Source organism: Chionomys nivalis, chromosome 19, assembly GCF_950005125.1.
Source record: "Chionomys nivalis chromosome 19, mChiNiv1.1, whole genome shotgun sequence".
NCBI lineage: Eukaryota > Metazoa > Chordata > Mammalia > Rodentia > Cricetidae > Chionomys > Chionomys nivalis.
The window spans coordinates 11,257,810-11,271,902 of record NC_080104.1 but is presented as its reverse complement, the minus strand read 5'-3'; the positions used below and the strand labels follow the sequence as shown (position 1 = coordinate 11,271,902).

Below are 14,093 nucleotides of genomic sequence, written 5' to 3'. Positions count from 1 at the left end.
CTTGAGTTTGAGGCCAACCTGGTCTACAAGAGCTAGCTCTAGGACAGGCTCTAAAGCTACAGAGAAACCTTGTCTCGGGAAAAAAAAAAGAAAAAAAGAAAGAAAAGAAGAAGGCAAAAAGCAAACAACATTTTTAGCTTTAGCAAATCTCCCTATTTTAAGTAATTTCTTCATTTCTGCCTCCTGGAATCAACCTTTGCTTCAGCCCCTGGGACTGAACTCAGGACCTGGTTGTGCAGGCGAGCCCACTAGCTGTAAGGAACACCCAGACCTGGCATCTTGGAACGTAAAACAGGAGTGGATTACTGAATTATGATGCATATGTGAAACTATCTCTTTTACCCCTCTGCTGTAACCACAATTAATTCTTATATGTGAAAAGCCCAGGAGCTTTCAAGATCCCCGCTGCGCTGTTCTGTGCCTCACCCACCGCCCCCAGCCACCCTGGGTTCAGAGTCAGCATCTTACCCAATAAGATCGAGGAGACACGAGTCATCATCATCGTCCATGACAACTGCAAGGCAAGGGACAGGGTCAGTCTGAGGAGTGGCCGCCCGGCAGTGAGGACGCAGTCAGAGGAACTGGCCCGCTGTGAGCTTTCCTTTAGCTGACTAGCACTGTCATTTGAAAAGTGCTGGGGTCGGCCGGCCTTGTGCCATTCGCCAGGAGTCGCAGCTACTCAGAGAAGACGGAGTAGAGAGGGGAATGAGTTCAAGAGTTCAAGGCCAGCCTGGGCAACAGCAAGACCCCAGCTCAGAAATAAATGCAGAGTGAATAAATCAGCAAGCCAGGCATGGTGTGCACCTGTGACCCCAGAAGTCAGCAAGCCAGGCATGGTGTACACCTGTGACCCCAGAAGCTGGGAAGTAGAGAAAGGAGGATCAGGAGGTGAAGGCCAGCCTGGGCTACATGTGACCTATCTCAAAAACAAAGTCAATAAAAATAAAGGTAAGATACATAAAATTTACAGTTACTTGAACAAGTTTTTGACTGAAATTGCTTCTTCTATGGTTTTCAACTTATGGATAAAAGGAGTCTAGAAAAATCTAAGCTAGCTGGCAGCGGCCTCGCACACACGGCTTCCCTACCGGACTGTAAGGGATAAAGAATGACTCCATCAAGTGTAGAATGAACACGGTGGCAGGGCAAATTTGCTTTAGTAAAGCTCTCACAGACTCTGAGTCTTTCCGTTTAGATGCTGCTAAACACGGAGCGCAATCTAGATTTCTCAACATATTTTGGTGATCTCTCTAGGAAGGCAGGAAGCGGTTTCTCCCCACTTTTGGAGACAGAACAGGAGGCCCTGTACGGTGGACGGTGATACTGGCTCTGGTCATGGGGCCTGGCTGCTTCCCAGTGCAGCAACACTGTCTTTAAGTTCAATCCTGAATAATCCATAGCGGGGCTGAGAACGCTTCAAGCAGAAAATCTCCGGCAGTTCACCCCAGCCCAGAGCTCCCTCTCCCTGCCTGCAGCAGCCCCAAGCATGGCCAGCACAGCTCTGGCCCAGACAGTAACAACTGAACAAATTCCAGGAGCGGTTCTCCCCCGAGGGCCAGTCAACTTACACTAGTGATCCGACACCTGGCAACCCTGCTTCTCACCCATTTCAAGCCATGCGTGGAATAATTTACATCACAGAACACCAGGGCCAAGAATTCTGGAGCGGTTGGAAAGGGCAGTTGTGAACGGCAGTTGGACGGAGGAATGAAATCCTGAAGAGATGCCCAGAGGAGGGGCATGCCCGGCACAGCAGAGGAAGGAAGAGTCGTAGAGGGAGTTTTTCCCTGTTCAAATTCCCTTCTCCCTTTGGTTCCCCCAGATCAATCACACGGCCCCACAGAGGCAGATTTCCCTCCCGCCCCAGGGAAGGGTACTTTCTCTTTTCTAGAAGAGCACGAAGGGTGAGTACTCCTGATGAGGGCCCTGCCTGGGCAGTTGGGTTTGCTGGGTTTGCTGGGTTGCTGGACTGATTACGCCGCTGGCTGAGCAGAACCCAGGGTGAGGAGAGTGAGAGGGAAGAAGGAAGGAAGGGGAGTGGGAGACCTGTCCTGGAGTTCAGGACTGAACTAACAAGAGCCATGGGAAACGGGCTCTTTAGCACCCGGGCTCAAGTTATTTGAGGTCACGCTGGCACGAACGTTCCTGAACACACGACTTCTGGAAACAGGAAAACTATCATCAAAGGGATATGCCAGTCTGGCACATGAGCCAGGCATGGTGGCACACATCGGTATTCTCAGCATTTGGCAGGCAGAGGCAGCAGATGTAATGCAAGCTGAAGGACAACCTGGTCTACTTAATGAATACCAGGACAGCCACGGCTGCATAAAAACCACAAAACAGAAAACATACACACAAAAGAAATCCATAATGCATCCTGACATCAAACATGCATTAGCTCCTATTATAAACCACACCTCGTTTCCCAGACATCACTACCACATGGAATAAACTGTCCGATTATTTTATTATCCTTGTGTTTAGTTTTTTTGTTTGTTTTGAGACAAATCTCTCACTGTATCCCTGGCTGAACTCAATATGTAGACCAGGTTGGCCTCGAACTCCCCTTGGCCTTCGCCTGAGAGTGCTGAGGTTAAATACATATCATGTATGGTTCTTCTAAACTTAATTTGTAAAGCTGAGAACAGGCCTCAGTGGGACAGCACATGAGAAGCACATGAGATGCTAAGGTTTGTTCTCAGCATCACAAAAAAATGAAGTGTCTAAGGCTCTGTCTGTACAAATGAAAACTGTGAACGAGGGGCTGAGAGACGGCTCAGCTGGCAAGAGTTTTATTCTTAGCACCCACATAACAAGCTGGACATGGTGGCACACACTGGTAACCTCCATGCTGGAAGCACAGAGACAGGGGGATGCCTGGGCTCACCAGCACAACTCACAAGCTTCAGGTCCCAGTGAGAGACCCTGTCTCAAAAAATAAAGTGGTTGACCACACACACACACACACACACACACACACGAGAAAAACCTACCTCCCCAAAACATGTCCATCCCTTTCCCAGCTTCTCTGCCTCCCTGTTGACACCCTTATCCAGCTCCTCTACTTGAAAGACGCTGTGTGGGTAACTTGGTCCTAAGGTGAACCACAGGGGTCACTCCCACCAGCAACCAGGAGCACAAGTTGATAACGGGGATGAAACCAGGGGGAGGTCTCAAATGTGCTGAGCAAGCACCCTACCCCAGCTCATTGTATATTCTCCCTTACCAAACCAATGAGGTTCATCAAACACTGCCAAGCAGGCAGGCAGCCTCTCTGGCTCACCCTGTGGATAGAATGCTATGAGCCTTCACAGCCAGGGAACCCTGAGAATTCTACTTTGTAAAGGTCAGTGGCTGGGAACAGTGGCCCACACCTGTACTCCCAGCACTTTCAAGGCAGACTCAGGTGGATCTCTGTGAGTTCAAGGCCAGCCTGAGCAACACAGAGATCCTATCTCAAACAGCAGCAAAAGAAGGGCTTGAGGGACGACTCAGTGGGTTGAGGCATCTGTCACAAGCCCAGTGGCCTGAGTTTGATTCACACAACACACAAAGGGGAAGGGAGAGCTGACTCCATGCAGCTGTCCTCTGACCTTTCTGTGCACTCCCCAAATAAAAACAAAACAGAGCTTTTTCCCAACTGAAGATTTATATGGATGAATGTTTTTCTACAAGTATACCTACATGTGTACCACATGTGTGCATGATGCCTGGACAGACCAGAAGAGGGTGTTAGATCCCTTGGAACTGAAATTAAAGATTTTTTTAAAAATTAATTTATTTTTATTTTATTTTATTTGCATTGGTGTTTTGCCTCCATGTATGTCTGTGTGAAGGTGTCAGATTATGGAGTTACAGACAGTTGTTACCCGCCATGTGGGGTCTGGGAATTGAACTCTGGTCCTCTGGAAGAGCAGTCAGTGTTCTTAATTGCTGAGCCATCTCTCTAGCCCCCGAAAGATGGTTTTGAGTTGTCATGTAAGTGCTAGGAATTGAACCTGGGCCCTCTGAAAGAGCAGCGAGCACTCTTGAGTGCTGAACCATCTCTCTAGCTCCCCAACTGAATTTTTTTTATGTGCATTGGTGTTTTGCCACGTGGGTGCTGGGAATTGAACTCAGGTCCTCTGGAAGAGTAGTCAATGCTCTTAACCACTGAGCCATCTCTCCAGCCCCAACCCCAATTTAATTTTTTAATTAGCGAATGTATTTTTTTTGGTGTTTGGTTTTTGGTTTTTCGAGACAGGGTTTCTCTGTGGTTTTTGGAGCCTGTCCTGGAACTAGCTCTTGTAGACCAGGCTGGTCTCGAACTCACAGAGATCCACCTACCTCTGCCTCCCGAGTGCTGGGATTAAAGGCATGCGCCACCACCGCCCGGCGCGAATGTATTTTTTTAAAGATTTATTTATTATGTATACAGTATTCTCAGTACTCTGTCTACATGTATTCTCAGTATGTATGCCTCAGTATGTATGCCTGCAGGCCAGAAGAGGGCACCAGATCTCATTATAGATGTCTGTGAGGCACCATGTGGTTGCTGGGAATTGAACTCGGGACCTTTTTGGAAGAGCAGGCAGTGCTCTTAACCGCTGAGCCATCTCTCCAGCCCATGAATGTATTTGTTTAGTATTGTGTGTGTATAGTGTGTGCATGCCATGATTTATGTGTGGTTCTTGCCTCCCACCATGTGAATCAAGGGATCAAACATCAGGCTTATCAGAAGGGCCTTGACCCATTGAGCCACCCACCCCAGGACCATCCGGTGCGCTCACTCCTTTTGGATTCTTCCTTGGCTTCTGTACTTCCGTTGAGGTCTTTCCTCCCGTATGTGAGGCCCCACGGTGACAGGACGAGCCGCTAACAGCATGTGAATTCTGTAAGACTGTGTTGTGTGAAAGATGGAACCATCTCTAGGGGAGACTCCCAGACCACTGACTGGAGACTATTTCTTAGCCCAGGACAGGTGACAGGGCACGACAAAGTCTCAGTGAGAGCAGCTCTCAGTGGCAGGACTGATCCTAGGAGGAAGCAGGGAGGGGGAGGCAGAGGCAGAAGCTCTTACAAAGTTGGCTATATAACAAGTTTAAGGTCAGCCTGGCTACCAGAGGCTCAGTCTCAAAACAACAGCAAAGCAGCATTTCAAGCCCACTAGCAGAGCGCACCAGACCCACGTGTTTCAAGCCCACTAGCAAGCGCACCAGACCCACGTGTTTCAAGCCCACTAGCAAGCGCACCAGATCCACGAGTTTCAAGTCAACTAGTGGAGCGCACCAGACCTGTGTGCTTGAGAGTCTAGCTAAAGGCAGTCAAACAATATTTGATCTTGGAAGGCTACAAATTTCAACTTCTTCACCAGGTGAACTTTGTAAAGATGAGTGGAACTGTTTCCCTCCCTTATCTTACTCTGCCTGGTGATGTTTTTTTGATTTTTTTGTTTTGTTTTGTTTTTTGGTGACAGGGTCTCAGGCTGCCCTGGCTGTCTTTGAACTCGCCATGGAGCCAAGGTGAATCTGAACTCCTGGTCTTCCTGACTCCACCTCAAGCCACCACACCCAGTTCTCTTTTCCTTCTTCCAAAAATACATTCTAGAGATGGTGACATCAAAAGACCACCAAAGAGCCAGCACAGCAGCTAGCTCGTCAAAGCAGGGAGTTCAGTGCCCTGGCTCACCTCTGGAACTGCCTGAATGGCAGCAGGTGGCGCCACTGAGAGACCTTGCTAGGTTGCAAACCGGCAGGACCGGAGTCTTCAGAGGACGTTTCTCAGCTAGCAAGGTTTACCCACAGCCTCAGGGTTGTTGCAGCTGTGATAAAGACCATGACCGAAAGCACCTCGGGCTTCTGTCGGCCTACACTCCCACATCGCTGAGAGCAGAAACTCAAGGCAGGACCCTGGGAACAGGAGCTGAAGAAGCCCTGGAGGACTGTGGTCAGTGGCTTGCCCGGGGCTCGCTCAACCAGCACCAGCCTGGAGTGACAGCATCCACAGCGGAGTGCCTAGCCCTCCCACGTCAATCATTAACCAAGAAAATACCGACAATCTGACGGGGGCTTCTTCTTCACTGAGGTCCCTCTTCCCAGACAGTTCTAGACAGTTCTAGCTTGTGTCCAACTCACAAAAACAAAACAAGAGCAAAACAAACAAAAAACCAACCAGATGCCGTTTCTAGTCCCCCTCTCCTCTCTTTCTCTCTCTTCCAATTTGAGACAGGGTCTCTCTATGTAGCCTTGACTGTCACGGAACCTGATCTGTATGTAGAACAGGCTGGCCTTGAACTAACAGACATCTGCCCGCCTCTGTTTCCGGAGTGCTGGGATTAAAGCCGTGCGCCACCACAGCCTGTCTTTAAAAATATTTTGAATGGCCGGGCGGTGGTGGCGCACGCCTTTAATCCCAGCACTCGGGAGGCAGAGGCAGGCGGATCTCTGTGAGTTCGAGACCAGCCTGGTCTACAAAGGGAGTTCCAGGACAGGCTCCAAAGCTACAGAGAAACCCTGTCTCGAAAAAACCAAAAAAAAAAAAAAAAAATATTTTGAAGGTTTTAAAAGTTATTACCATTATTTTATGTCTAAAATTCCTTTGCCTGGGGGCTGGAGAGATGGCTCAGTGGTTAAGAGCACTGATTGCTTTTCCAGAGGAGCCGGGTTCAATTCCCAGCACCCACATGGCAGCTCACACCTGTCTGTAATTCCAGTTCCAGGGAATCTTTCTTTTTTTTTTTTTTTTTTTTTTCCGAGACAGGGTTTCTCTGTGGTTTTGGAGCCTGTCCTGGAACTAGCTCTGTAGACCAGGCTGGTCTCGAACTCACAGAGATCCGCCTGCCTCTGCCTCCCAAGTGCTGGGATTAAAGGCGTGCGCCACCACCGCCCGGCTCAGTTCCAGGGAATCTGATACCTTCACACCAATGCACATAAAATAAAGTGTTTTTTAAAAAAAATTCCTTTGCCTGTATGTATGTGTGTGCACCATGTAGTGACATGTGCCCCAAGAGCTGAGAAGAAGCCGGCATTGGTGGCACATGCATCTCAACATTAGGGAGTTATGAAACCAGCCCAGGCCACACAGAGAAACTGTCTTTTTTTTTTTTTTTTTTTTTTCGAGACAAGGTTTCTCTGTGGTTTTTTTGGAGCCTGTCCTGGAACTAGCTCTTGTAGACCAGGCTGGTCTCGAACTCACAGAGATCCGCCTGCCTCTGCCTCCCAAGTGCTGGGATTAAAGGCGTGCGCCACCACCGCCCGGCTTGTCTTTTTTTTTGATATTTATTTATTATGTATACAATATTCTGTCTGTGTGTATGCCTGCATGCCAAAAGAGGGCACCAGACCCCATTACAGATGGTTGTGAGCCACCATGTGGTTGCTGGGAATTGAACTCAGGACCGGAAGAGCAGGCAATGCTCTTAACCTCTGAGCCATCTCTCCAGCCCCCTACACAGAGAAACTCTTAAAAAAAAAAAAAAAAAAAGAGCTCAGAAGGCAGCATCAGATTCCCTGGGACTGGAGTTCCAGGTAGTTGTAAACCACCATGTGGGTGCTGGGAACCAAACTTGGATCCTCTTAAATGTTAAGCCCTTAAGGGGTTTATTTATTTGCCTGTTTGTGTGTGTATGTATGGATGCATGTATGCGTGTGTCATATGTGATCAGGAGCCCATGGAGGTTAGAAGAGCACATCAGAGCCCTTGGAACTGGAGCAACAGACGGTTGTGAGTTACCATGTGGATGCTGGGAACCAAACCAAGGTCCTCTGCCAAAAAGCAAGTTTAACCACTGGCCCACCTTTTTTTTTACTATCTTTTATTTACTCTTTGATAATTTCATAATGCAAATATCTTGATTATATCTACCTCAATTCCTCCTTTCCACTCCCTCAAGACTTCCTCACTCCTATCTTCCATCTATATATGTGTGTATGTATGCATATATTAACTTGCTGATTATAATCAGTGCTGCCTGCTGGGATGGTCTGGTGTGCTGGGAATCAAACCTGGGTCCTCTGCACAAGCAATCACTGAGTTGTCTCTCTAGCACCTGCTGTTGTTTTGAGACAGGATCTCACTGTGTAGAGCAGGCTGGCCTCAAACTCCTAGCAATCGTCCTGTTTCAGACTTTCCAGGACTGGGGTTATAGGCGTGAACCACCACAGTCTGTTGTGGTGGTGGTGGTTTTGTTACTGGTGGTGCCAGGGAATCACACTTCAAACCCTGGGTCATTTCTTTCTTCTTCTGTGTGTCTCAGCTGCTGGTCTCACCCAATGGCTTCTCTTGTTTTCTTCCTTTTTTGCCTTCTCTCTTTTCATGAGACAAAGTGTCATGTAGACCAGGCTGGACTCAGATGCAGTTTGTAACCCAGGGTGACCTGGGCTTCTGATCCTACTGCCTCCCCTTGCGAAGAGCTGGGATTACAGGTGCACCCCCGTAACTGGTTCAATGGTACTGGGGATGGACTGCAGGGCCTCGTGACAGGCATTACACCAACTGAGCCACGTTCCGGGCCTTTTCAAACATTGTTTTCATCTCTAGTTTAAAGCAGTGTGTGTGTATGGAAGGGTTCATGCGTGTGTGCACGCGTGCGTGTAGGCCAGAGGATACCCTCAGGTATTGTTCCTTAGATACTATATTGTCTGCTTTTATTTATTTTGATAGCATCTTTCACTGTCCTAAGGCTGGCCAAGCAGTTAGGCTGGCGAAGAAGTCTCAGAGATCTGCCTGTCTCTGCCTCTCTAGGGCTGTGATTATAAGTGTGAGCCACTGTGTGTGGCTTTTTTAGGGGTCATGCACTGAAGATGTAACTCAGGTCCTTGTTTGCACTAGGTCTTTTTATTAAACCAACCTTCCTTTCTTCCTTTCTTTCTTATTTTTGGTTTTTCTTAACAGGATTTCTTTATAGCTTTGCAGCCTGTCCTGGAACTAGCTCTGTAGACCAGGCTGGCCTTGAACTCACAGAGATCCGCCTGCCTCTGCCTCCCTAGTGCTGGGATTAAAGGCGTGCGCCACCACTGCCTGGTCTAAACCTTCATTGCCCCTCTGTGGTCCCCACCCCACTGTGGTGCTGCAGACAGAAACCATGGCCGGCCTCAGACTTGAAGCACTTGCTCTGTCACTGAGCTGCATCCAGGCCCCTCCTCTAGGCGGTGGTTTATGTAAAATAGTGACCACTTCCCTCCACAAATTCTGCCATTTAAGGTCTGCTCATTATGAGAGAGGCATTTCCTGCTACTTTGACTTCTGTTGACCCTTGCCTGGATGCCAGACACCTGTTTTTTTTTTTTTTCTTCTTCTTTTTTGTTTTGCTTTTTTTGTTTGTTTGTTTTTTTGAGACTGTTTCTGTGTAGTTTTAGAGCCTGTGCGGGAACTCAGGAACTCGATCTGTAGACCAGGCTGGCCTCAAACTCACAGAGATCCACCTGTCTCTGCCTTCCAAGTGCTGGGATAAAGGTGTGTGCCACCACCGCCCAACTCAGACACTTGTTTCTATTACTATTTTTAAATACAGGGTCTCTAGTATCCAGCCTGGCCTCAAACTCAAATTATCTTCCTGCCTCAGTCTTCTGATTGGCTGGTACTACAGGCAATGACCACCTCAGATGTATACATTAAATTTATATTACCAGGTACTGAGCGATTTGTAATTAAAGCACTGTTTTTGTGTATGGGTGTTTTGCCTTGTGTATTCTTTATCAAGAGTGTCTGGTACTAGAGCAGGCCACAGGGACATCTGATGCAGATCAGATGATTGTGAGCCATCATTTGGGTGCTGAGAACTAAACCTGGGTCCTCTGCAAGAGCAACCACTGCTCCTAACCATTGAGTTATCTCTCCAGCCCCTGGTGCTGGGTATTTTTATATCCATATCCATATTTTTTGGTCTAGGATATAATAATTTACTTAAAAACATTTTGATTCTTAATTTTTATTTATTTTGCTTTTGTTTTTTTATTTTTGCTTTTTTTTTCCCGAGATAGTGTTTCTCTGTGTAATAGCCCTGACTGTCCTGGTAGATCGGCTGGCCTTAAACTCACAGAGGTCCACCTGCCTCTGCTGAGATTAGAGGGTGCGCCACCACTGCCCAGCTTTGCTTTTGTCTTTTGAGACAGGGTCCTAGAACTCAGTATGTAGATCAGGCTGGTCTTGTGTTTACAGAGATCTACTGGTCTCTTCTTCCAGAGTGCTAGGTTTAAAGGCATGCACCACCATGTCTGACTGCTTTTATATTTTTCAACTCTATGTGTGTGTGATGTATGTAGACACATGTAGGTTATGGCATTTATGTGGAGGTCAGAGAATAACTTTGTGGAAGTTTGCTCACTCCTTCTACCTGTAAGTAGATTCTGGGGATTACTCTTAGGTCTTCAGGCTTGCACGGCTGATTGGAAGGCACCCATCCTATTGAGCTCTTTTCCTTCCTACCCCACATTTTTTAAAGGCCTCGTGTAAACTAAGGTGATCTTGAATTTGCTTTGAAGCTGAGGATGGTCTTGACTTCCTGCTTTTCCTGCCTCTACCTCCAAAGTACTGGGATGACAGGTGTGCGCCTCCACACCTGGTTCACGAGATGCTGGGGACCCAGCCCAGGGTTTTACATATGCTAGTCAGTCTCTCTCCTAACTGAGCCACAGTCTCAGCTCAAGCTTTCTTCATTTTAATCTATTTGTTTTATTAATTCTAATTAGTTCCTTATTTATTTTCCTGTGTGTGTAGAGGCTGGGGACAGCCTGGAGAATCCACTTTCTTCCCCACTGTGCGGATCCTGGGAATTGGTGGCAGGTAGGCACCTTTACCTGCTGAGCCATCTCACCAGTCACTGTTAAGTTTAAGAAAAGGTTAATTCCAACCTAATACTGAGGCCCTTCTGAGTACTTCACTTGATGTCCAATGAATTACACATTTTCCTGGGTGCCCTGAGTGAGCTTTAATCCTTTTGGGTGGTTCTTAAGACATGTGGGGAATTTTCCAACAGCCAGGAACTGATGGGCCGGCTGCCTAGTGGAAGATCGTTTGTCTAGATGTATTAGGAGCCTCTGTGTTCAATCCCCAGGAACTGCCAAAAAAAAAACTATTACCTGAAGAAAGAGGCACTGGAGGAGCTGGAGAGATGGCTCAGCAGTTAAGAGCACTGACTACTTTTCCAGAGGACCCTGGTTCAATCCCCAGCACCCACATGGCAGCTCACAACTGTCTGTAACTCCAGTTACAGAGGATCTGACACCCTTACACAGACATGCATACTGGCAAAACACCAATGCACATAAAATAAAAATAAATAATTCTTTTTTTAAAAAAAAAGGAAAAAAGAAAAGAAGAAAAGAGGCACCTCAGATGCGCAGTGTGCGCCCTGTGCAGCTCCCTGTGCCGGGCACCGACGGCCTCATCACATTCATGCCCCCCTTGGGATCACTGCCCTGTGCTGCCTCACTAGAATCCATTGTTTCATAGACTATGTCCAATAAAGAATTACATTAACTTATACGTGCGTGCGTGTGCGTACATGTCACACCCAGTGCTGAGAGGTCAGACTCAGTTCTCTCCTACCACGCAGATGTGGGAGACTGAACTCAAGGATTCAGGCTTGGCAGCAAGCATCTATACTGACTGAGCCATCATGCTAGCTCGATTTTGCCCAAATTGTAACTGTTTCTTATGTAGTTAGATGAAGACACCAAGGCACTGCAGTTTTGTTCTTTTAATTTTTTAATACTTTATCTGTCTTTTGGGGGTATGAGTGGTACACACATACAAGTGTGCACTAATTTGTGTACACGTGAAACTAGAGAACAACAGATTTCTTCACGTCTCTCCACCATATTTAAGATGGGTCTCTCACTTGAATTAGGAGCTTGTCATTTGGGCAAGGATGGCTGGCTGAGCTTCCAGGATCGGCCTGTCTCCATTCTGCCACATGTACAACACTTACATGCGTGCTGGGGATTTGAACTCAGGTCCTCATGTTTGCACAGTAAGTGCTCTTATCCACTAAACTCTCTCAGGTCTCTATCCCTGAGTTCAATTTTAAGATTTCAATGGGGGAAAAAACACTTCAAGGGAAAAGTACAGGGCTAGATGTGCTAAGCTGCTCCTGTGTACAATCCCCACACTTGGGAGGCCGAGGAAGGAGACTTGTCTAGAATCTGAGGTCAGCCTGGGTTACCTAGAAATGAGTTTGTCTCAAAGAAACAAACGGGAGCTAGTGACCTCTGACCCCTCCCTCGGCAGGTGAGGTATTGGCTGCCACCCCGGAACCTCCACAGCAGGAGCAGCTCCCTCCTCCTGAAGGAGGTGTGCCACCGTGGAGGTGGGCTTGGAGGTCGCCTATGCTAGAGTCACGTCCAGTGTCTCAGACCATTTCCTGTTGCCTGTGCATCAAGGTGTAAGAACTCTGGGCTCCTTCTCTAGTACTGCATCTGCATGCATGCTGCCTTGCTTCCCGCAGGGGCAATGATGGATTAAACTCTGAAGGTATAAGCTAACCCCAACTGAATGTTTTCCTTATAAGCGTTGCTGTGGTCATGGTGTCTCTTCACTGCAATAGAATCCTAAGACAAATTTTTTTTTTTTTTTTTTGGTTTTTCGAGACAGGGTTTCTCTGTAGCTTTGGAGCCTGTCCTGGAACTCCCTTTGTAGACCAGGCTGGCCTCGAACTCACAGAGATCCGCCTGCCTCTGCCTCCCGAGTGCTGGGATTAAAGGCGTGCACAACTACCGCCCGGCAAACTTTTTTTTTTTAAGACAGGGTCTCTCTATATTGCCCTAGCTGTTCTGGAACTCACTAAGTAGATCAGGTTGGTCTTGAACTCACAGAGATCCACCTTCTCTGCCTCCTGAGTGCTATGACCAAGGGCGTTTCCACCATCCCAGCATCAGGATAAGCAGCACTTTCATGTCGTTCAGGATAAAGCGCTGTCATGGTCCCTTGCTATATGGTGGGTCTGTAACTGCAGGACTCCACCTTCTGGGAAGCTCGTTGCTTCTAAGGAACTCATTGCCTTTGGGATGAGGGACACACAGAGGGACTCATTACCAAAGCAGGCAAGATGGTTCAGTGGGTAAAGGTGCTTACCTCACATGCCTAGCAACCTGAATTCAATCCCCAGAGTCAGCAGGAGGCGGGCGAGCCAACTCCACATAGCTGTCCTCTGGCCTCCACACTGGCACTGTCGAGGCATGCCACCCGCTCAGGCGCACAAACACTAGCAGTAATATATGTGCAGCATGAGAGGGTTCCTCTTCTCGGCTGTGCTTCTAGCTTTCCCGGGTGAACTGCTGCGAGACTCTTGCTGGTCTAAGCACTCCATCAGTAGGTGGGGGAGAGTATATGGTCAGGACAGCTCCTGAGAGGCTTCCATCCTGGGCCTAGTGCATATTCTCATCTTATACTCTAAAATCACGAGGGGGCGGGCAAGCAAGCAGGATCCTACAGAAGCTTAGGAGGTAGTTGGTAGGTTGGTGACAGCAACAGCTCATTGTCCCAGCTGTTTCTCTAGGTCATCCCGTTCCAGGTTAAGTGAAGCAATGCTTGGCAAATAGGTAGTCTAAGTAACTAAGTACAGCAATAAATCAGTATCTGGTAGCTGTTATTTCCTACCTCCTTCTACTTCAAACTCACTGGCTTTCGTGAAATAATAGCATTGTGTAAGTTAGAAAATAACATGGTTTATATTTTCAAAATTATAGTCTTCTATAGTAGAAAGGAAAAATAAGGCCAGGTGGTGGCGCACGCCTTTAATCCCAGCACTCAGGAGGCAGAGGCAGGCGGATCTCTGAGTTCAAGGCCAGCCTGGTCTACAAGAGTGAGTTCCTGGACAGCCAGGGCTCCACAGGGAAACCCTGTCTTGAAAAAAAAAATCAAAAAACAAACAAATGAGTAAATAAACAAATGAGTAAATAAATAAAATGAATGCGTTAGGGCAGGAGAGGTGACTTGGGAGGTGCGGTGGCTGGAATAAGAACGACCCCATAGGCTCACAGATTTGAATGCTCGGTCACCAGGGAGTGGCACTACTTGAAAAAATCATAAGGATTGGAGTGTGGCTTTGTTGGAGGAAGTGTGTCACTTGGGGTGGGCTTTGAGGTATTAAAAGTCCATGCTAAGCCCAGTCT

At 47.6% G+C, this 14,093-nt stretch overlaps 1 protein-coding gene across 1 annotated transcript in view; it reads right to left on the bottom strand.

Annotated features, from left to right (window-relative positions):
- Nucleotides 1–14,093, bottom strand: part of Bicral (BICRA like chromatin remodeling complex associated protein) — a 98,517-nt gene that overhangs the window by 37,507 nt on the left and 46,917 nt on the right. The window contains exon 3 of the mRNA XM_057794546.1: nucleotides 469–514. Within this exon, the coding sequence (XP_057650529.1) occupies nucleotides 469–509 (41 nt within the window). The 5' untranslated portion in view covers nucleotides 510–514. The remainder of the gene's footprint in view (nucleotides 1–468; nucleotides 515–14,093) is intronic.